General features: G+C 39.5%; 2 protein-coding genes across 2 annotated transcripts; both read right to left on the bottom strand.

Moving 5' to 3' along the window:
* Positions 1-18,979: 18,979 nt before the first annotated feature.
* LOC121530049 lies at positions 18,980-20,762 on the bottom strand. Its single transcript, XM_041818402.1, has 5 exons — positions 20,654-20,762; positions 20,301-20,595; positions 19,634-20,228; positions 19,254-19,572; positions 18,980-19,140 (listed from the first exon to the last, which is right to left on the bottom strand). Exons 1-5 carry the CDS (start codon positions 20,760-20,762, stop codon positions 18,980-18,982), a joined length of 1,479 nt encoding a protein of 492 aa, XP_041674336.1.
* A 126-nt stretch (positions 20,763-20,888) lies between these two features.
* On the bottom strand, positions 20,889-22,151 carry LOC121530048. Its single transcript, XM_041818401.1, has 3 exons — positions 21,543-22,151; positions 21,163-21,481; positions 20,889-21,049 (listed from the first exon to the last, which is right to left on the bottom strand). Exons 1-3 carry the CDS (start codon positions 22,149-22,151, stop codon positions 20,889-20,891), a joined length of 1,089 nt encoding a protein of 362 aa, XP_041674335.1.
* Between the last annotated feature and the right edge of the window lie 1,868 nt (positions 22,152-24,019).

The raw sequence follows: 24,019 nt of genomic DNA, 5'->3' as shown, positions 1-24,019 counted from the left end.
GTATACAGATGTAAATATAAGATTAAAAAAATAATATGAAAAAAATAATAAAACAAAAATTAAAATTTAATATTACATAGTCTTTTCATTTGGTATTTTTCAACTATAAAATGTAATCTTTATTTACCCAGCTGGCTTCATTCATTGGAAAGCCAAGCCATTTTACCCTAAATTTATCCTCTTTTCGCTTTAAAATTTTCTCACTAGAAAAGTGTTTGGGAATTCAGTCTTTTTGAGTTCTTCTTTATGAAACGCACCCTGAATCGGATTACCTTTATAATCTTCAAGCAAGTATGTTTCGGGGAATGTATTATTGACTTTTCTAATTTTAAAGATTTCCGTTGTATAATTCGGTGTATACCCTTTTTTAAACACATGTTTATACTTGCTGATACGAACGTGATCACCATTTTGTAGTTTACTCTAAACATATATCTTTATGTGATTATATGAGTCTTTTAATATTTGTTTTTCATTAGTTGTGTTGACACTTATTGGGCTCATTTTTATGGTTCTATGTACCCTTTTAATGTAATCAAATATCACATTTTTCTAAATATCTATCCACTTATATTTCCCATTGAAACTAAACTCACGCCACATTGACTCTACGAGTGTTCTATTAAAACGCTTGACCACTGGTGCCTTAAGAGTTTTGAACGTCTAATAATGATTTATATCATAACGTTTCATTAATTTTTGTTGTTTTTTTGTTTGATTGTTAAACCTGTTTGTACATTTTTTTGTGTTCCGTGACCTGACTTTAAGATTTTCTCCATTGCTTGGGAAACATCATTGGAATTTTTTGCCAAATTTATAAAACGTATCAATTACATTTAATAAGTATCGATTACCCCTGTTAGATGTTGAATAACCACCCATTTCGACCAAATCTGCTTGTCACAGGTCTTTTATTTCCTTCGTAATGATTCGTATTCGTTGAAAATGTTTGCGTGACGGTCCATGCAGCTCATTTACAATTGCTCGTTTAATCATATTCTTCAAGCTGGTGTAAAGGCTACACCTTCTATTTCAATTGTTGTCTTTTTTGGTATCGCTGTCAGTTTTGTTACATACTCTAAAAATAACTTTTATCTTTTCAAGAACTTACTCAAAAATTTGATTAGTAATACCTGCTCTCTTGTTATAGACTTGTATTTTATTTTCAAGATTGAAATTTTTGCATTTTAGTACACTATTCCTTAATGTTAATACATTTTCTGAACTTTTTTTAGGTCCGTAATCCGTATCCAATATATTTTCCCGACTCAAATGACTGATGTTAAAATCATAATTTTTATTATCTATCTCATCTTTTATATTTATATCTTCCCTCATTTAATTTTCTTCTGTAGGCATTGATATAAGTTCAGTCTCACTCTCTTTGTCCTTATAATCATGTGTTTCGTCTCTCTTTCCTTTTTCAAAATCATTTGTTTTTGAAAAAAAAATGACTATACGAATTATTTTCATTCATAGATCAGTGTTGACATAAGTTTCTTTTTGTCTGATATTGCCTCCCATATCTCTCTCATCTCATACATTTTATTTTTTTATAATTCACGTTTAACATTGGCTCACCTGTTTATTTTTAAAAATGTCTGCTTTTTATTTTCGTTAAAAAGTTTATGTAAAGGTTCTATAATAGGTTTAAATGTTTCCTCCAACTCTATAACGCTTTGATTTTTAACATGACTTTCTGTAATCACTCTTCAGTTACTTAATCTATACTGTTTACTGAAAACTACAGATTATTATTATTTTATTTATTTTCAACATCAATTGGTATGAACTCTGTTTCTGCGGCATCATCTTTTCCCTAGTTCTTCTCGTTGAAATCATAAACCAAACTTACCGGATTAACAAGTGCCTTCCTATCATCCTCGTCAATAACATAGTATCGAATTCGATTTCTGTGGGGTCCTCGTTCTAATAGTTGTTGTTCTCAATGTTGATTTTATTATATAATGTTTTTGTTGTTACTTAGATTTTTTTGATTTTTAGCTGTTGTTTTTGTTGTTATTCAGTTGTTTTTTGTTGTTAATCAGTTGTTTTTTGTTGTTTAGCAGTGGTTTTTAGTTGTTTAGCAGTTGTTTTTTTGTGTTTATAACTTTTTATTTTTGGTTCACTTCTTGCTTACTATTTCAATATCTGTCGAACTTTCTTGTAGTCGTATTGTATTTGCTTTCCCAAATACTTGACAACTTCTTAGGTGGTTGTAGATTTCCGAAACTATCAAAATAATGTATATCGTTTTTATTTTTGTTATATGCCACCCAATGTGTACCACTTGATTGTGAATCATCTAGGTTTACTATACCACATTCTCGAATTCTTGGAGAGTGTGGAAGTAAATCTCTCATAAATACATAAATTTTTGAGCAACAGTTGTAATGTCTATATTTGAAAGTGGTCTATTGGGTTGCTGACATATTAGATTTTTCGCTTCTTAATACCATATTCTTTACTATATGGTTTAAGGTAGAATCCATAACCTGTTCTATACGGTTTGAGATATAACCCTTCTCCTACAGCAACACTTTCAATTTTTCTTTTATGTCGTTTCTTCTCCTTCATATCCTCTTTCGCCATTCTAGCATTGTTTATTGTTTTTGCAATGACTGCTCTTCAACTAATTAAACTACCGAGGGCACTTAGAGCAGTCAAAATAGGTAAGATTGGTAAAAAAAAAAACACCAATTTTGGGAGCATTTATTATTCTTGGTACTTTCACCTTTTTCTTTAAACCCATTGTCGATTGAACTGATTTTCGTGCAATTTTAATTGCATTCATAATTTCCAATGGCTTTTGTTTTTTTAAAGTTCTAGTAGCAGCGTTAATAACAGTCGACAGAGTCAAATACCAACGATTAAAACGATAAAAAACAACCTACACGATATAGTTCTCTCTTACCGAATACAATAAGAGCTCTTATTGTTGGACCTTCAAATTGTAAAAAAGACCAACAATATGCTCAGTTTGATAGAGAGTCCAAATGGATGAAAAATTCGAGAATAGTTATGTGTTTTCCAAGAGTTTATATCAACGTAAATATGAGTTTTTGGAAAAATTAATACAACCTATTAAAGGAATAGGATATTATACTTTCTCTAATAACGATGGTGTATTTGACCCGAATGTGAAAAACAAGACAACATAAGATCCTCTTTTTGTATGGGTCGTCATTAGAATATTGATTCCTTTTATTTAAGCCAAACATATACCCATATACCTAAACACTTGATTTGTGACAATGCCAACTTTATTATAATGTTTAAACAAGATGATTTAAATAAGCGATATATATATATAGATCTGATATTAATACAGATATCGGATCCGACACATTCGTATAAATTTGTAAAAAAAACAAGCTCTTTCATATTGGAACTAATGTAATTACAATTCCTACTGGATCCTATGAACTAAATGATATAACTGTTTATATTTATAAAAAAACGTATCAATTCGGATGCAAATTCGTATGATAGAATGATAACTTATAATAAAAGACCCGGTTCATACACTCAACAAAGCATTATTAATTGTAAAGCAATAGGAAGAGGATCAACTCTAAAAAGAAGCTCAATAACTTTAAAAATACATTATTTTTAAAGTCTCTAGGCTCCAAAGCTGAAAATAATTATAAATATATTAGAAGAAAACAATGAACAAAATTTTAAATGTTCGAGAAAAAATTTACCCGGATGAGAGTATTTCGAAAAAAGAGTTTCATACCTATTCATTGTATAATCAAACATTTAAAACAAACGATGAAATTCGAATTACTATCCAAAATCAAGACTTGTATGTGTTCCCTCATGAAAGTTACCTCCACTTTCAAGGAATTATTAGAAAAAATACAACAGGCGGACCTACAACTGATAATGTTACCACGTTTTTAAAAAAAATGTGTGGTTTACTTTTTGGATGAAATCAAGTATGAAATAAATGGATGCGAAATTTATAGAACTCGAATTGTCGGTATGACACTATACATACAAACTTTTTATCACTTGATAACCTTCAAAGTAAAAATCTATTCAATTCTGTAAGGAGTGGTGGAGATGATTTTTCAACTGACTCATACTTTTCTGTCCCGTTAAAAAATTTATTGGGGTTTGCTGACGACTATAAAAAGGTTTTGTTGAATTGTAAAGATAAACTTGTGCTAATGCTAACCAAAAACCGAGATGACGTCTTTGAAAAAAAAAATTGGAACAAACTCTAAATTGGAAATGACCAATATAAGCTGGAAAATTCCTAATTTGACACCCAAGGACATTGAAAAAATTAGGATGTATGATATTATTAAAAGTGGTTTAAACCTACCTATTGCATTTCGTAGTTGGGACTCCTACGATAACCCAAAATTAGGACAAGGAACACACCACTGTTAGAATGTTAAAAATTCAGTAAGTCGGGAGACACTAATTATTGGAATTGATCTATCATGTCAAAATGAAACAGTAAAATCTGGTCTATTAACGTGAGGATTTCAACTGAATTGAAGACACCAAGTAACGAAAATAGCCAAGCTTATTGCCTACTCATACACGATCGATTAAACGATTACAATCCCTTAAACGGGATTAGTACAACGAGCTCTTTCATATTTATCAAAATGATTAAAGATATTGTATCAATTGATATTCAAGGTTTCTTTGACAATAGCAATCCATTTATTATTATTATTATTATTTTGAATAATAGTTTTTTATGGAACCATCATATGATTTAAAATTTTTAAATATAAAATCTCGAACCACTGCAAGGTGGTTAACAAAACTGTTTTGAACAAAGGCAATAACTAATGGAAAACAAATTATCTGTGAGGGAATGGAAAAGAAACGTTTTTTACAGACATTTTTTGGAAACCACCATTTGATTAATGTAATAAATAGTGAAATTTCTTGAAGAAATTGATAATATTTTTTTACAATTTAATGGGAAGATATTTGAACATCATTTCCAATACCTTCTTAAAACAAAATTTATGTTCATGAATCAAGGTGCACAAGATCTGAAAACAATGAAATGTGGCGAACACTTCACAGACTGTACCACCGATTCGAGACTGGAAACACGCGCATGCCTGTTCTATGTAAATCAAAAGAATAAAGCTAGAAAAATATTTTTATTGTATCAATAATTAATAAATAATCGTTGTATGAGGAATGAAAAAAATTCTCTTACCTATTATGAAAAAGGGAAGGGAAATATACCATATAGACTCACTTGCACACGTACACATATACACTTATCTTTTAAGATGCGCACTACCCCCGGAGCTCTACCGCATTCAGCGCGTCAGTTACCGTCCAGTCGGTAGGTAACGAGCCGCCAGCCAAGCCACCCAGAGCTACCCCGGAATTGGTAAGCTGACTGGGTGGCCACTTGACAATACATATGGATGCAAATATGTTGCAATCTAAACATCGTCCAAAACTAGGCAACGACCACTTGGGTCGCTGCCCTGCTAACGTTTCGCTGACTCTGCAACAGGATGCCCCGACCCCCGGAAATGTGACACGAGCAGCACTTGGATTTGGATTCTTTATAAACATTCATTTTATTTCATTTTTGTACTTATGTATAAGCATTTATGTATAGCATGTAAGATTTCCTATAAACACTTCGGCAGCGGCGGGCACCGCTGAACAATATAAGTTTTAGTTTGAGAATTTACTTCAAACAGAAAAGTTTCAATTCCGCTAACAATTTTAAAAAACTGGACTTGGAGAATATCTGAAGACCTTCCGATAAATACCAGGAGAACACCCCAAACCAACCCTGGGATTTACCATAACTGGCGCAGCCGACTGACGGACCAGGATGGATCTTATTATCTTCGTTACACTGTAAGAGTTACACTACGAAGGTGAAGTATTCTTGTGAAGTATAGAAAAATGCCCAAATTAAATGAAAATTATAATCGTGATATATGATAAAGTAAGCAAAGAAGTATTTAACGAATTAATGAAATATAAAAAAATAAAAAGAAAGTAGAAGGAAATGAGTGCAGTGCAGTTCTTTTATTAAAGTAATTTGGCCAAGATTCTATGCCGTCGGCAAAACCATAGCGGATTTATAAAAAATATAAGAGGTTTTCGTGTGAAGTGTGGAAAGTAGAAGAATGAAGAAAAAAATAGATAAACATAAAGAAGAATACAAGTTATGAGAAATTAGTCTGAAATAGTTTTGCAATCCCATTGTGTGTTTTGCAGAACGTTTAAAAAAAAAAAAAGAGGAAAATATAATAAAAGAAATAAATATATACGTGTGAGATGGTTCTGCAATCCCATCGTGTGTTTTGCAGAACGTTTAAAAAAAAAAGAGGAAAATATAATAAAAGAAATAAATATATACGTGTGAGAGAGTTCTGCAATCCCATAGTGTGTTTTGCAGAACGTTTTTAAAAAAAAAGAGGAAAATATAATAAAAAAAATAAATATATACGTGTGAGAGAGTTCTGCAATCCCATCGCGTGTTTTGCAGAACGTCAATTACACGATTTATGGCAAATTGTGTTAATTGATCTTACCTTTTTTCAAATTTAAAGAAAGAATAAAATAAAAAAAAAAAAAAAAAAATATATCTATAGAGATTATAAAGAAGAAGAAGTGATCGTATTTAATTATATATATATACGAAACAATTCTTGCAATCTTATCGTGTGTTTTGCAAGGGTTTCAGTCAAAAAAATTCAGGCAAACTTCATTTAGGCTGGTTTCCAGTGCATTTTATATGCAAATTTTAGGGAATTATCTCTTTGCTTCTTTTCTTGTATACGTCAGCAGTTTAAAATGTTGACCACCATTTCCTAATGGAAGGGTTTTTCTCATATAAAGAAGTTGAGTAAATAATATTATCTTGCAGGTAAATGGCACAAGAGTACACCACCTGAGGATAAACACTACACTACAAATTGCAAGTCAACACCAGTAACATTAAGTACACTACAACACGATATTTTTTAAGCATATTTTATAATTAACATTGAAAAAATTTTTGTCCTGAAAGTAATAATAAGCTGACTTAATGCCGAATATTGCCAAAATTAGAAATTTGCTACCTACTAACAAAGTCACCACTAGAGTAGCTAGTAAGAAACAGACGGCGAATACCCAGATACCTCAAGAAAATTTGCCGTCATTAAGACCTATAGTCACACCCTCACCTGCGACCATGGACACTAGCAACAACTCTCCACCATCTCACCTTAGTTCTGCGGTTGTAAACCATGCCGACTTGTTCGCATCCATGAGAATTCCAGACGTGATTCACTTTTTACCTTCTTACTCTGGGGACCCCTTTACGTTGAACGAATTTATTAACAATGTGGAAGAAATAATATTGATGATTAGGGTTACGGATCAGACTCCGTATGGACAAATGCTCCTTAGAGGAATTAGACAAAAGATAGAGAGCAAAGCAAATGAGGCAGTGATTACTTCGGGAGCTAGTCTCATCTGGGATGATATTAAGGACGCATTAATAAGGCACTGTAGGGACAGAAGGGACGAAGAGACCCTCATGTCAGAGCTTTATAAAATAAAACAGAAACAGCTATCGCTACACAGGTCGTATGAGCAGATCACAAAAATAAAGTTAGCATTGTTCAGGATAATCGATAATGAGGAAACTGAACAACTGGCGATTAGAGTGAGACAGAGGGTAGTGTCTCAGACTTGCCTAACAGCGTTTTTCGCAGGGCTCAGAGGAAATTTGAGCGCCATAGTCAGGGCGTTTAAACCAACAGGATTGGAAGAAGCTTTTGACATGGCAGTAAAGGAAAGAAATTTGTACTTTGCGGAGAATTTTACACAGTTAATTAATCAGTGCGATATTTGTCAAAAATTAAAATATGACAGAACACCACCAAAGCCAGTTTATCAAAAAACAGAAGTTCAGGAAGTTCCATTACAGATTGTATATATGGACATATATACTATCAACGGTCAAACAATTCTTACTTTGATTGATAAATTTTCAAAATTTGCTAGCGCCTATACAATTCCGGCTAGAAGTTGTATAAATGTGGTAAAATCTTTGAGACATTATTTTTGCTTCGTAGGCATTCCTACAAAATTGGTATTCGACCAGGGCGCTGAATTCTCCGGGAAAATTTGTACTGACTTTTGTAAAGAATATAATATCATTACTCATGTAACATAATTCCAGCAATCTACAAGTAATTCACCCGTGGAAAGATTGCATTCCTCTCTAACCGAAATTTATAGAATTATTTATGAGACCAAGAAGGCTAATAAGCTGGAACGCGATCACGAAGAAATTCTATTTGAAACTCTAACCACTTACAGCAACAGCATACATTCTGCTACCAAATGTACACCTTTCGAACTACACTCTGGTAGGACCCACATTTTTAATAGGGAGATCGATTATAATTCAGAACATGACTATCTTCAAAAACTCAATGAATTTCAAAACGTACTATATCCAAAAATCAAAGCTCAGTTAGAAGACAAAATGAACCAGAGAATTGACAAATTAAATAAACAAAGAACGCAACCAGCTTCACTCAATACAGACGATGTAATTTTCAGAAGAGAGAACAGGAGGAACAAACTCACTCCTCGTTTCTCTGAACACAAAGTTTTGAAGGACAACAAGATAACACTAATATCCACTAGAAAACAAAAATTACACAAAGCAACCTCCTATTGATCTTACAGATTCGCATGCATCGCAACCCAGCACTTAAAAATCCAAAAATTAGGAAGCGACACCCCTTTACTAAAAATAAATCTGGGACAAGCCAAGATTATACAATCACACAAGTATCTCACACATCGAATTAATTTACAAGACTTTATAGACGGCATCGTTAATTTTGAAAGAGCAATCAGTCAATTAAAAGAAAACACCGACTCTTTAGACGAAATCAATAGCTTATCGACTAAACTTCTACAACTAAAGGATAGGATAGATTCGTTACTACCCAAGAAAAGTTCAAGATGGGGACTAATAAATGGACTAGGTAAAGTGGTGAAAATAGTTACTGGAAACCTAGACAATGACGATGGACGTAGAATTGAGAACAACTTAAAAATGATCACTGATAATCAAAAAGAGTTAACAACAAATGCGAATAAACAAGAAATATTTAATAACGACATAAGGGCGAGATTTGATAACATTACAGCACACATAAATAGGGAACAGCAAATAATTAATCACTACTTAAACAACTATAAAAATGCAATTTTCAAAAACTTAAATTCCGAACACAAACTATCACACACTCTACAATATATATCACGAATCAATATAAACATAGATGTATTATCGAATCACTTAAACAATGTAGAAGAAAGCATGTTATTAGCTAGACTAAAATTAGTACCCAATTTTATTGTATCAGAACAAGAATTGAATGTAATCAGGCAAGAGATAAACGATGCAGAACTAGGTAACATGTCCAATGAACACATTCTCGACATATTGGAATTAGATACATTTATGATTGAAATTAAGATCAATTTTAGAATTAAAATACCAACATTCAAACAAAACACTTATCAATTCTTAAACATTGTTTCTCTGCCTATTAACGAATCTAAATTTTTAGTTCTACCTAATGATATGGCATACCATAACGCTAGCTATATCATTACTTTATAAACAAATGTAATAAGGTAGACAAATATTATATTTGCGAAAATTTGTTATCGATCAGGGACAATCCTGAAACCGAATGCCTCAATAGCATATTCACGCTGAATTTCGCGAACTGTAGAGTCAAAGATGTCGGAAATCAAGAGATAAAACCTGAAATAGAACCGGCACACATTCTAATTTTAAATACAATAAACTCCACTATTGTTTCAAATTGTACGGCTAAAATCCCTATAAAGGGGTCTGCGCTAATAACATTCAACAACTGCAGAGTATCTATCAACCAAATTCCTTACGACAAAGAAGCTATACGAAGAGAAGATAGATGTTACTTTCCAAATTATTCGGAATATAAACTTCACCGACCACATCGAAGATATCAACCTACACAATTTAAACCTAAGATCGATCAATGCTTTCAACTCCATTATTTATTGGAAAAATTTTACAACTACAAACTTTAGAGCGGTATATTACTATTTAATCGGAATCTTGCTAACAGTCCTGTTCACCAATACAAAGAAGAAGGTCATATTCTCCACCGTACCAGAACCGAGTTTCGTGACGTCCACACCATCGCTTTGGACGTCACATCAATCCAGAATCCAGGAGGGGAGGAGTTACCGACCAGTCGGTAGGTAACGAGCCGCCAGCCAAGCCACCCAGAGCTACCCTGGAATTGGTACGCTGACTGGGTGGCCACTTGACAATACATATGGATGCAATTATGTTGCAATCTAAACATCGTCCAAAACTAGGCAACGACCACTTGGGTCGCTGCCCTGCTAACGTTTCGCTGACTCTGCAACAGGATGCCCCGACCCCCGGAAATGTGACACGAGCAGCACTTGGATTTGGATTCTTTATAAACATTCATTTTATTTCATTTTTGTACTTATGTATAAGCATTTATGTATAGCATGTAAGATTTCCTATGTACACTTCGGCAACGGCGGCTTCTTCGGTCACCGCTGAACAATATAAGTTTTAGTTTGAGAATTTACTTCAAACAGATAAATACCAGGAGAACACCCCGAACCCTAGGATTTACCATAACTCGTCCGCAACGGGTGCCGTAACATGCCCCTAAAAGATGTTTACAAAAAAAAGCATGCTCTTAAAAGATGCTTACAAAATGACAAAGAGACAGTCTGACCCAGTGACAGATATGTGGAGAGAAAAAGGAGAGGGGGAAAGGGTGTTTGTAACCACAAACTCTGAAATTTTAATAAACAACAACAAAGTGAACCATTGTTAAGATTTCTATGGCAGAATCTGAAATAGAAGATATAGAAAACGTTTTGATTCTGATTTTAAAAAATATGAGATTTGGTATAAAAATAGATTAAAAACAACAACAGATTTCTTTATGTCTAGATCAGTGACCTTATCTTTGAAGGAAAATAGTTCTGTTATAAATACATACTACTTTCCCCAACCGAATTGGATGGGCGATTTGAGTGTGCTTTAATTGATTTTAATATGTAAAATTCAATTCCAAATAGAGACGAAAAAAACCATCTCTTCCATATTGGAACTCATGTAATCACAATTCATACTGGATCCTGTGAACTAAGTTACATAACTGATTATATTTATAAAAAACTTAAAAAGATTACGGTATTGAAAAATCTTTTAAAATTGCAAGCAATAACAATACTCTTCAAGTAGAAATAAACAACACTCGAGAGCGGTTTTACGGAAATAAGGAACGATAAATTGGTCAACTTTTTGGTTTTGGTAAAAGAGTTCTAGAGCCACACCCAACAAAAACACATATATCAGATCAGACTGTCAATATTTTAAGAAAGAATCGATAGATCCTAAGCTCTTATAGGTCCCGAGATTTTTCCTTTCTTGGTTTTCGGGGTTTTATGGGCGTTAGGCGTGGCTAGATCGGAAAAAATTAGCTTGCATTTGGCCCATCATAAAAACCTACATGCTTAATCCGAACTTTCTATCACTTATAGTTACCGAGATATCAGCTTTTCTAGAAAATGCGAAAAGCGTCTTTTGATTTTGGTGGGCGTAAGAGTGCTGGCATCCCAAGATTATACATACTGAATTTCAACTTTCTCGCTCTTATAGCTCCTGAGATATAAGCAATTTTAGTTTTTCGTGGGCGTTTGAGTCGGCATGGCAGGATTCCGAAATGCGCTTATTCTCAACTTTGTATCTCTTATTATTATTATTGATACTAATCAAGAATATAGATTTCCTTTTACATACTTTTCAACAAATCTAATATACCTTTTTACTCTACATGTAACGGGTATAAAAATTAATACTATTCGTTTGGAATGTAACATCATTAGTGGTTCATATGTAGACAATACACCCAATCACACGTTACATGAATTCAGTGTATATGTTCCTCCTGGAGATTTAGTAAATTTACGTGGTGAAAACGTATCAGTTCGGATGCATATTCGCATGATAGATTGATTATTTATAATAAAAGACCCGGTTCATACACTCAACCAAGCATTACTAATTGTAAAGCAATATGAAGAGGAACAACTCTAAAAAGAAGCTCACTAACTTTAAAAATACATTATTTTTAAAGACTTTAGGCTTCAAAATTAAAAATTAATAAAAACATACTGGAAGAAAACAATGAACGAAATTTTAAATGTTCGTGAAAAGTTATTCGAAAAAAGAGTTTCATACCTATTCATCGTATAATCAAACATTTAAAACAAACGATGAAATTCGAATTACTATCCAAAATCAAGACTTGTATGTGCTCCCTCGTGAAAGTTACCTCAACTTTCAAGGAATTATTAGATAAGATACAACAGGCGGACCTACAACTGATAATGTTACCCTTTTTTTAAAAAATAATTGTATGGCTTACTTTTTGGATGAAATCAAGTTTGAAATAAATGGATGCGAGATTGATAGAAATCGATTTGTCGGTATGACACTACACCTAAATAATTTGTATCACTTGATAACCTTCAAAGTAAAAATCTATTAAATTCTGGATGGTGGAGATGATTTTTCATCTGAAGCATACTTTAACTTTTCTGCCCCGTTAAAAAAATTATTGGGGTTTGCTGAAGACTATAAAAAGGTTTTGTTGAATTGTAATCATGAACTTGTGCTGATGCTAACCAAAAACCTAGATGATGTCTTTGAAAAAAAAGATTGGAACAAACTTTTAAATTGGAAATGACCAATATAAACTAGAAAACTTTTGGATGTGACACCCAGTGACACTACAAAAATTAAGATGTATGATATTATTAAAAGTGGTTTAAACCTACCTATTGCATTTCGTAGTTGGGACTCCTACGTTAACCCCAAATTAGGACAAGGAACACACCACTGTTAGAATGTTAAAAATTCAGTAAGTCGGGAGACACCAAGGTTTGCAATAATCGGATTTACACTGAACGGAAAAATTATCACAAATAATTTATCAAACTTGAAGGTTCATTTAATTACTGAATCATACCCATATGATAATTTAAGTGTTGATTTCAATAAAAATCAGTTTGCCCACCTATATGAAATGTATTCTAGATTTCAATCTAGTTATTACAATCGTGAGTCACAGCCATTTTAAACACTATCGGAATTTAAAATGGAAGCTCCAATTATCGGAATTGATCTATCATGTCAAAATGAAACAGTAAAATATGGTCCTATTGACGTGAGGATTTCAACTGAACTGAAGACGCCAAGTAACGAAAATAGCTAAGCTTATTGCCTACTCATACACGATCGATTAATCGAATATAATCCCTTAAACGGGATTAGTACAACGAGCTCTTTCATATTTTTCAAAATGATTAAAGATATTGTATCAATTGATATTCAAAGTTTCTTTGACAATAGCAATCCATTTATTCTTAAATAAATTGAAACAGTATTCGAAAAAAAAACAATTTTGAATAATAGTTTTGTTAAGGTTTAATACAAAAAACCACTGCAAGGTGGTTAACAAATAAGCATCATAAATTTTGTCGGGACGATGGAGAAAACTGTTTTGTACAAAGGCAATAACTATTGGAAAACAAATTATCTGTGAGGGAATGGAAAAAAAACGTTTCGGCGGCGAATCGGCCCAATAATTCGGCATAGCCCATAGCCCTGTGACCGTTTTGCCCTTCTCCAGGTAATCGATGTAGATCACAACTTGTGAATCCCAAAAAACGGTCCCCATCGCCATCGCCTTCTTTGGAGCAGGTTCGCCGGGTGAAGAACACTATTTCGACTGATCGTTTCGAGAAACGATGTGGAATATATTAACTTCGGGTTGCGCATAAACAGCGTCAAACACTGCTCTGAAGTGGTGTCACGGTTAGTGACGCCATCGGGCTAAGTCGTTATCGGACTGAAAGCATGAAACCAATATTGTCACTTTTGACGATCTAATAATTCTCTTTTGAAGCACCGCGAATGTATTTTTACAAATTTTCGTTTCCCTACATTTTTTAAGCAGTTGTCAAATCGTGCGGAATCTAACGAAAACAAACCTTTTTTTGTTCATGCAATATCGATTATTGTGATGGCAGAAATGCCGAAGGATGCATTTATCTCACGTTATGTCACATAACGATCTTCTATTCTCAGTTCACGTGCATCGATGAACCTATTTTTTTGTTTTGCGATAAGCGCAAACCTCTGGCACTGTGAAGAACACCGCATCGTTCTCTGGCGCACCAAATTTTTTAGGCCACCTCCACGACATTTGTCTTCGAGCGAGCATCGGCCAAGATAGAATTCATTAAACCAGTTTTTCACAGTGACATAGGTTGGCGCTTATCGCAAAACAAAAAATTAAGTTCATTGATGCACTTTTGTCGTGATAATTAACGTCGAAGGTTGTAAAAAATGATTGCTCGAAAGTGTTCACGAGTTAATTTCATTTTTCTGCGAGGTATGTTTTTATTCATCGTCTGTCGATATCAAACGTGGTTACACATGAAAAAGTTGTATGGAGCTTTTATTATTTAAAAGTCCAAACTTTTTTTGGGGAAATTGCCAGTTTTTCCCATTGCCAGGCCTCCCATGGGCAGTGACGTCACTATCAGTTTCTTAACATTAACGTGGCGCCTTGTGAATTTCCACTAGCAAAATGAATATTTTAAAATTGTGTAAGAAAGTAACCGGTATCTTATAGTCGCGGCACTCGGCTACAGCGTTTCTTCTTGTTATTAATATATATTTCCTATGCTCTCTTACCCTTCTTCCTGTGTGAATATCTAAAACTTATCTTGTTTTTAATCTTTTACATCAGCTCTCTTTTTTTCACACAGTGACCCGTGTTCGAATTAATAGAGTTTAAAAAATAAATATCTCCCAATATGTCTGAAATTGTCTGCTATTTAAAATCGTATAATAAAATATTCACAACAAACCAGCGTTTTGTGTTGCCTGTGCGATAATGTAGTTCTTGCTAAATTGGACGTCTTGGACCGTGGCGATTCCGGCTTGTAATACTGCTACGAAAGATGTTGGGGGACTTAAAGGGAATGAGATATTTTATGTCGCAGACAAAAAATGATTTTTTTTTTAGGTGCTCGGCGCTTTTTGTAATGCCTGATTTGCTCACGGCGCTGGACACCCAATTTAAAAATGTTCAATTTTATTTGTGCCGCAGATTATCAGTATCCTTCTTCCTTCCACTTCTTACCAACAGAACACTGAAGTGTCGCCGCAGCTGTTTAGTACGCCTATGGCTATAGTACTATGGATTAGAACCTGGTAAGCCAAAGCGTTTCCCGGCATTCAGATGATACGTCTGAGTCAGACGTATTAGCTTTTATTGTAGATGATATAACTAACTTTAAATATAAATATAACAGAAAAGTATCATTATTTAAGATTCGCGATGGAATTTGACAATATGTGTTCAACCACGTTCTGACCGCATCAGATTTTCGTCCAAGCAACTTACATCTTCCCTCCATCCATACCCTGGCCAAACCTCTTCCAAAATTATTAAAGCTTTCTTTGGAAACGTCCACATTTCCAACTCTCTGGAAAGAATCACTTTTTATTAAAAAGAAGGGAAAAAAGTCGGATACTGAAATTAATAAAGGTATGTCTAAACTATCAGCAATTCTAAAAATTGTAAAAAAAATTCTCGTTTCTCACTTGCAGGATCAGTGTTTATCTGTCATATCTTCATGCCAGTATGGATTTATGAAACAACGATCTACCACAACCAATCTTCTGAAACTAACATTTTTCATGTTCAAAGATTTCCAAAAAATAATTCTAACGGATGCCATTTACTCCGACTTCAGTAAAGCATTTGACCCCGTAAATCACATCTTTCTATTAAAAAAAATTTATTGGATTCCCAACAGATTCGCAGTTCCTTTCTGATAGAACGCAACGAGTTCTTTTTAAAAATTCAGGGTCTTCTTTGGTCTACGCATCGTCCGTGGTCGCTAATGGGAGTCACCTTTATCCGTTAATTTTTACATTATTCATTAATAATTTTCTTCTGGCTATGAACGACTCCTTAGTGCTTATGTATGCAGATGATGTCAAGTTCTGTCTGCAATATACAAACCATCACTCCTACCAGGTGAAACTGCAATCCGACCTGAACCATTTTCAGAGATGGTGCACTACAAACTTATTAAATCTTACCTTTTGTCGCCTAAACCCGCAGCTTGCCACTATTACCCTGCTTGGTATAGTTCTAGAAAGAATTAATGCATTCTGAAATATCGATTATGTATCTAGGACTCCTACTATTGGGTTCTCCAGTGTCTTATTGAATCCGTCCAAAAGATTTTCTTAATATCTGCTCTCCGTGGCCGAAACTGGGATTCAAACCTACACCTTCCCTTACTAATAATATGACGATGATGGCGTCGTCTTTATCCATAGACTTTTTAAAGGTGAAGTTGATCAGACGACCTAAAATCGTCTGAATATTAGCGAACCCCTTGGGCTTACTAAAAACTATATTCCCCTATATTTATAGCATTGTTGTTCGAACTTCGCCCTTCATGAACCTTTTGGGGTACAATGTTCGAACTTCAATAACCTTTACAGAATTACCCATAACTCTTCTCCTAACACGTTAAAAGTTTCGTTACTAATCGAGCCCTAACTCTTCTCCTAACACGTTAAAAATTTCGTGCTCATTGGCAATGTCATTGACTGCTATTCCAGTGTTAAACTTTGTTACCATTGAAGATCTGATCACCAAACATAGCTCAGCCATTTTACCTATGTTATTTAATAGTTTTCAATTCCTTTCTATTTTAATAACAGAATTTAATTTTGATCAAAGTACAACACAGAAATTATTTGATTCTTCCGTGCTTAAAGTAGTAAAAAAAAACTCGTATCTATAAAGATACTGTCAAAATACTTTTGCTACACACAAAGCCGTTGTCTGCATGGATTCTTATCAGCAGAAAAAGAATGCAAAACGTAAGCGAAATAAAATTTCATTGTCACACCGTTAATTGACGATTTTAAGCAACCCTATGATTAATAGTCAAAAAGAAATAACCGCTGTAGTCGAAAGCCGCGACTATAAGGTACCCATTACTTTTTTACAGAACTTTAAAATATTCATTTTGCTAGTGGAAATTCACAAAGCTAAGATTAAGCTTGAAGATTCTTGAGGTCCCTACGCAACATCCTGCCACGCCCCGCCTACCACAAATTGTGAAATCTGAGGAACTATTAGAGCTAAAAGTTAGAAATTAAGTATAAGTATTAGGTATGATCTTGAGGTGCCAGGGCATACCATTATCCGTCTGTCGTCTTGTGAAGTGCGGAGTTGCCTTCAACAGCTCCCCACGCGTAGGTTCAAAGAAAGGTGAACTTCAAAGCGTACGAAACGGAACGGAGCGGAGCGGTTTTATTCTGTAAATTCATTAAAACTAGCCTCACATTACAGAATCTTAATCTTACTCTTAACCTTACCGCAGTGTGCCCTCCTACAATTCACAAGATAATAAAAAAGGCAATTTCCGACGGCATTCACATAACCGCCATTAATAAGCCCGTACTTCAATGGGCCAAAAATCAGATAACTTAAAAACTTAACTAAATAAATTAACTTAAATGTTTTGACCGTCGACATCCCCGACCCCGTGAAGACCCGCTTCACTCAAATCTAAAACTGCAAGTTTAGAGACGGGCCGCAACATTGTCCAAGATAGTCCATTATCATTTACGCGCACAGTGGCGCTTCTGGCGACTCCATCAGCTCCGCTGTATACCTCCTCCACGATGCCCTTGCGCCACTCTCGTCTAGGCAAGGCAGGATCGCAGACGAAGACCATATCGCCCTGGCGGATGGGCTCCGTTCTCCGGCACCACTTCTCGCGGCGCACAAGCGTAGGCAGGTACTCCATGACCCACCTCCTCCAGAAGCGGTCCCGCAGCATGCGGGCAATCCTCCACTGCTTTCGCGTAGAGCCCTCCTTGGGCCGCTCCACATCCCGTCCGGGCGCATCCGGCAGGTTAGCTGCTCCCTTGAGCAGGTCGTTTGGCGTCAACGGCCCATCTTGGTCCGGATCCAGTGGCAAGTGGGTGATCGGACGCGAATTGACTATATTTTCCGCCTCTATTAGGAGACTCTCCATAACATGGTCCCTCGGCGCGACTTCCTTCAAGGTATGGCGCAGCACTCGCTTGACGTACTGCACCATCCGCTCCCATACTCCGCCCTCAGACGGGTTGGATGGGCAATTAAAGACCCATTCAATGCTCCTGCTGGATAACTCACCCTGTATCCTTTCCGTCTCGAACACGTCTCCAAATCGCCTGGCCTCCCTGTCAGCTCCCACGAAGTTCTTGCCGTTGTCACTCCGCAGTTTACGTACTGGTCCTCTACGGCAGACGAAGTTCCTGATCGCTATTATACAGGAAGCCGTTGACAGGTCATGCGCCAGCTCCAGATGAATCGCCCTTGTCGTCAAGCATGTGAACAAGGCGACCCAACGCTTCTCTCTGTGACGAACAACAGTCACCAGCAGTGGTCCAAATTAGTCTAGTCCTGTGTACTTGAATGGTCATCCTCCAGCTTCCAAGCCATCCTCTGGAAGGGGTCCCATTATCGGCGGCATCGGCCGCGTCCGTTGCAACTTGCACTCGTTGCACGACGAGATTACCTCCTTCAGCACTTCTTATCTTCGTGACCCAGAATCTCCTCCGGATCTGGGCAATCGTCGCATCCACGCTTTGATGCTTCATCTGGGCGTGGTAGTGTCTTACTACCATCTCCGTAAGACTGTGCCTGTGTGACAGTATCACAGGCCTCCTCGCACTGTACGGCATGGACAGCGTGGCATCGACTCTGCCATAAACCCGCAGAACTCTATATTTGTCCACGTAAGGCGCCAGACTTCATTCGTCGGGAAACGACTCCAATTGGGACTGCCTGATTAACAGGTTCTCCGCCGCCTCACACTCCTTTCCTCGAGCTCGCTTCTCTGTTTGCGGCACCGTCGCGCAAACCTCAGGACCCAGGCGATGGTCCTCACCAGGCGACTGAAGCTCGAGAATCTCTGGAACAGGATGACAAATTCATTCGATGCTACCAATGCGAACTCACCGGGCATCTCCTCTTCATCAGGTGCATATGGAACATGCTCGGTTCCCTCCTCAGGCGTTGGTCAACCGCTTGCTGGCTGCCTCAAAAATGCGGGACCGCTTAGCCCCCGGGATTCCGTGCTAAGGTCCGCCTTCCTCTGCGACCGCGTCGCATCATCCGCTGCGTTGTCAGCTGTAAGTACCCATCTCCACTGGGAAACCTTCGACGACTCCAAAATCTCCGCCACTCGGTTGCCAACAAACTGCTTATACCGGCGGTGGCTGCTGCCGATCCATTTCAGCACCGTTTTTGAATCCGTCCATAAAACCGTCTCGCTGATGTCCACACTATGTTCTTTCTTGACAGTGTTCATCACTCTGGTTCCAAGGACCGCTGCCTGCAGCTCCTTGTGGGATGGACATCGTTCTCAACGGCGCACACTTCGTCTTTGCGCACACGAAGCTAACCAGCACGTTGCCATTCTTGTACGTGACCCTCCAATAGGCCACCGCCGCGAATGCAGATTGACTTGCGTCCACGAAAACGTGTAGCTCGATGGTCCAAACTGCTCCACACCCAAAGTAATGGCGAGGACATCGGAACTGTTCCACGGCGTCCATCTCTCTGCGCCAGGCAGCAAAGGCTCTGCCTATCTCCTCCTGCAGCGGTTCGTCCCACTGGATCTTCTGTCTGCAGATCTCCCGCAGCAACAGCTTCGCTGTAATCATCAGGCAGCACAGGAACCCCAATGGGTCGAACGTTGACATCAGCAGGCTCAAAAACTCCCTCTTTGTTGGGACTCGCTCTCCACTTAGGACGCTTTTTGGCACTCGATGATACTCCACGTTGAATCTGAAGTCATCCGTTGCTACCTGCCAACCCATTCCAAGGATTTTCTGGTCAGACTTACCCCATCCGACGCTCTTGACTTGTCCAGGTGGTCCCAACGCCGCTTCAACGATGGGTGAGCTGGATGAGAACTTGCATAGCTCGAATCCAGCCTCCGCGTGTATCTCCTTCACTCGGGTAGATACCTCAATAGCTTCGCTCTCCGTATCGAAACTATCCACGTAGTCATCCACGTAATGGTGGTCGATGATGGCCTTGACTGCCCTCGGATCTTAATCCCGAAACTTCAGGGCATTCACCGTCTTGACGTAGTGCGCAGTGCTCGGCGAGCAGGCTGCTCCAAACGTCATTACGTTCATCTCGTACACATCTGGGTCTCGATCATCGTTACCATCTCTCCAAAGGAATCGTTGGAAACATCGATCCTCGGGTCGGATCAGCACTTGGTGGAACATCTCCTTGATGTCCCCGCAGACTCCGACTGCTCCTTCTCTGAAGTGGAAGAGCACAGCTGGCAAGGGCTTGTAGTGCTGTGGCCCCTTGTCCAGCACCGAATTGAGTGAGGTTCCTCCAACCTTGGCTGCAGCATCGAACACAAGCTTGACCTTACCGGGCTTGTTTGGGTTACGAGAGATTACCTCCTTCAGCACTTCTTATCTTCGTGACCCAGAATCTCCTCCGGATCTGGGCAATCGTCGCATCCACGCTTTGATGCTTCATCTGGGCGTGGTAGTGTCTTACTACCATCTCCGTAAGACTGTGCCTGTGTGACAGTATCACAGGCCTCCTCGCACTGTACGGCATGGACAGCGCGGCATCGACTCTGCCATAAACCCGCAGAACTCTATATTTGTCCACGTAAGGCGCCAGACTTCATTCGTCGGGAAACGACTCCAATTGGGACTGCCTGATTAACAGGTTCTCCGCCGCCTCACACTCCTTTCCTCGAGCTCGCTTCTCTGTTTGCGGCACCGTCGCGCAAACCTCAGGACCCAGGCGATGGTCCTCACCAGGCGACTGAAGCTCGAGAATCTCTGGAACAGGATGACAAATTCATTCGATGCTACCAATGCGAACTCACCGGGCATCTCCTCTTCATCAGGTGCATATGGAACATGCTCGGTTCCCTCCTCAGGCGTTGGTCAACCGCTTGCTGGCTGCCTCAAAAATGCGGGACCGCTTAGCCACCGGGATTCCGTGCTAAGGTCCGCCTTCCTCTGCGACCGCGTCGCATCATCCGCTGCGTTGTCAGCTGTAAGTACCCATCTCCACTGGGAAACCTTCGACGACTCCAAAATCTCCGCCACTCGGTTGCCAACAAACTGCTTATACCGGCGGTGGCTGCTGCCGATCCATTTCAGCACCGTTTTTGAATCCGTCCATAAAACCGTCTCGCTGATGTCCACACTATGTTCTTTCTTGACAGTGTTCATCACTCTGGTTCCAAGGACCGCTGCCTGCAGCTCCTTGTGGGATGGACATCGTTCTCATCGGCGCACACTTCGTCTTTGCGCACACGAAGCTAACCAGCACGTTGCCATTCTTGTACGTGACCCTCCAATAGGCCACCGCCGCGAATGCAGATTGACTTGCGTCCACGAAAACGTGTAGCTCGATGGTCCAAACTGCTCCACACCCAAAGTAGTGGCGAGGACATCGGAACTGTTCCACGGCGTCCATCTCTCTGCGCCAGGCAGCAAAGGCTCTGCCTATCTCCTCCGGCAGCGGTTCGTCCCACTGGATCTTCTGTCTGCAGATCTCCCGCAGCAACAGCTTCGCTGTAATCATCAGGCAGCACAGGAACCCCAATGGGTCGAACGTTGACATCAGCAGGCTCAAAAGCTCCCTCTTTGTTGGGACTCGCTCTCCACTTAGGACGCTTTTTGGCACTCGATGATACTCCACGTTGAATCTGAAGTCATCCGTTGCTATCTGCCAACGCATTCCAAGGATTTTCTGGTCAGACTCACCCCATCCGACGCTCTTGACTTGTCCAGGTGGTCCCAACGCCGCTTCAACGATGGGTGAGCTGGATGAGAACTTGCATAGCTCGAATCCAGCCTCCGCGTGTATCTCCTTCACTCGGGTAGATACCTCAATAGCTTCGCTCTCCGTATCGAAAATCCACGTAGTCATCCACGTAATGGTGGTCGATGATGGCCTTGACTGCCCTCGGATCTTAATCCCGAAACTTCAGGGCATTCACCGTCTTGACGTAGTGCGCAGTGCTCAGCGAGCAGGCTGCTCCAAACGTCATTACGTTCATCTCGTACACATCTGGGTCTCGATCATCGTTACCATCTCTCCAAAGGAATCGTTGGAAACATCGATCCTCGGGTCGGATCAGCACTTGGTGGAACATCTCCTTGATGTCCCCGCAGACTCCGACTGCTCCTTCTCTGAAGTGGAAGAGCACAGCTGGCAAGGGCTTGTAGTGCTGTGGCCCCTTGTCCAGCACCGAATTGAGTGAGGTTCCTCCAACCTTGGCTGCAGCATCGAACACAAGCTTGACCTTACCGGGCTTGTTTGGGTTTTTCGAACCAAAATGTGGCAAATACCACAGCTTGTCGCTCTTCACCACGACCTCATCCGGCTGCAGCTTCCTTGCATATCCTTTGGAAACGTAATCCTTGATGATACGGTCGTATTCCAGAGCCACCTGCCCGTTGCGCTTCAACTTCTTCTCGACGTTGATCAGCCATCTGTGCGCCATCTCGTTGCTCCGTGGCAGCACAGCGTGGTCGTCCTTCCAGAGCAATCCCGTCTGGTAGCGACGCCCCACTTTCACCGTGGTGTCCTCGAGGATCCTTTGGGCCCACGCGTCCCCACGCTGGCTGCGACCGGTGGCGCGAGCTTAACACCAAAGCTTTCCATGTCGAAGTAGTCCTCCACCATCTTTTCCATCGTGTCGTCCATTGACACGGCTAGAAGGCAGGACCTCGGTGACGGCGTAGTTGACTGTCCACTTACTAGCCCGAACACAACCCACCCAAGCTCGGTTGCGGCCGCATACGGTCCCTCTCTGGCAAACCGCCTCGTCCTAAGTGGCAATCCCAGATGACTATGGTCCAGTCCGATTAGCAAATTCGGCACCACGTTGCTGTAGGGCTTCATCGGCAGTCGCGAATCCCTTTGCACGCCCTAGACATCTCGTCGACTTAACGTTTGCATCGGCAGACTCAAGTTTGAAACGGCGTACACGTTCCTCAACGGGTTCCTCAACGAGTGGGCTTCCCAGCTCCACTTATCTCCAGACTCACCACGTTGGTAGGCTCCCTGCTGGCTCTTCCTCCACACCATTGGATGTTCAGCTGTCGATGTTCGCCTTGCAATCCCAGATCCATCCGTAGCTCGTTGTCGATCATCGTGACGGAGGATCCTTCATCTAACAGCGCGTATGTGTCCACCTGGCGACCAGCTCCGTACAGCGTTACTGGCAGTATCCGGAACAAAAGTCGGCCTCCTTCGACGTCAGTACTTAAATTAGTCTGCACGGGCGCCTCCGCTAGCTAAGGGGCCCTTCTCTCCAGGTTGTCTCTGGGAACAGCCGACTGCTGGCTCCTCTCGTGGTCCCTGTAACCACCTCGTGGCGAAGACCTCCTTTCCGGGCTGCGTCTGGAAACAGCTGACATCTGGTTTCCTCCGTTGTGGCGCCTTAAGCCACCTCGCTTTTCCGGCCTTCTTCGCCCTTCGTCCTCTCCATGTAGCAGACGGTGATGCAATCTGCGGCATCCGTTAATCTGGCACTCGCCATGCACATCGCAGGATCTGGTCGTATGCCCACTCCGTAAGCATGTGAAGCAGAGCCGATGCCTCTTCACCATGCTCCACCTGCCCGGTGGCGACGCTCCGATGAACTCCCTGCAGTTCGTCGTGGCATGTTGCCCTCCACAAATTGGACAACCCCTATGCCGGTCATCCCGCTGCTCGTATCGGTCCTGGTCGACGCTCGCGTATAGAACTCGACGCCTCGGCTCCTTTCCCTCGACGTCCAAAATCGTACA

This window comes from Drosophila eugracilis, unplaced genomic scaffold (assembly GCF_018153835.1).
Source record: "Drosophila eugracilis isolate 14026-0451.02 unplaced genomic scaffold, ASM1815383v1 contig_2157, whole genome shotgun sequence".
Classification (NCBI taxonomy): domain Eukaryota; kingdom Metazoa; phylum Arthropoda; class Insecta; order Diptera; family Drosophilidae; genus Drosophila; species Drosophila eugracilis.
This window is presented reverse-complemented; position numbering and strand designations above follow the sequence as displayed.

Excerpts from the sequence above, each read along its gene's own strand:
- LOC121530049 (XM_041818402.1), bottom strand. The coding sequence starts at position 20,762 with ATGGTAGTAAGACACTACCACGCCCAGATGAAGCATCAAAGCGTGGAT. Across the intron at positions 20,229-20,300 it reads AAGACGGTGAATGCCCTGAA|TTTCGATACGGAGAGCGAAG; the intron begins GTTTCGGGATTA and ends CTACGTGGATAG. Across the intron at positions 19,141-19,253 it reads TTTGAGGCAGCCAGCAAGCG|AGATTCTCGAGCTTCAGTCG; the intron begins GTTGACCAACGC and ends ATCCTGTTCCAG.
- LOC121530048 (XM_041818401.1), bottom strand. The coding sequence starts at position 22,151 with ATGACTACGTGGATTTTCGATACGGAGAGCGAAGCTATTGAGGTATCT. Across the intron at positions 21,482-21,542 it reads ACAAGAATGGCAACGTGCTG|GAGCTGCAGGCAGCGGTCCT; the intron begins GTTAGCTTCGTG and ends CCATCCCACAAG. Across the intron at positions 21,050-21,162 it reads TTTGAGGCAGCCAGCAAGCG|AGATTCTCGAGCTTCAGTCG; the intron begins GTTGACCAACGC and ends ATCCTGTTCCAG.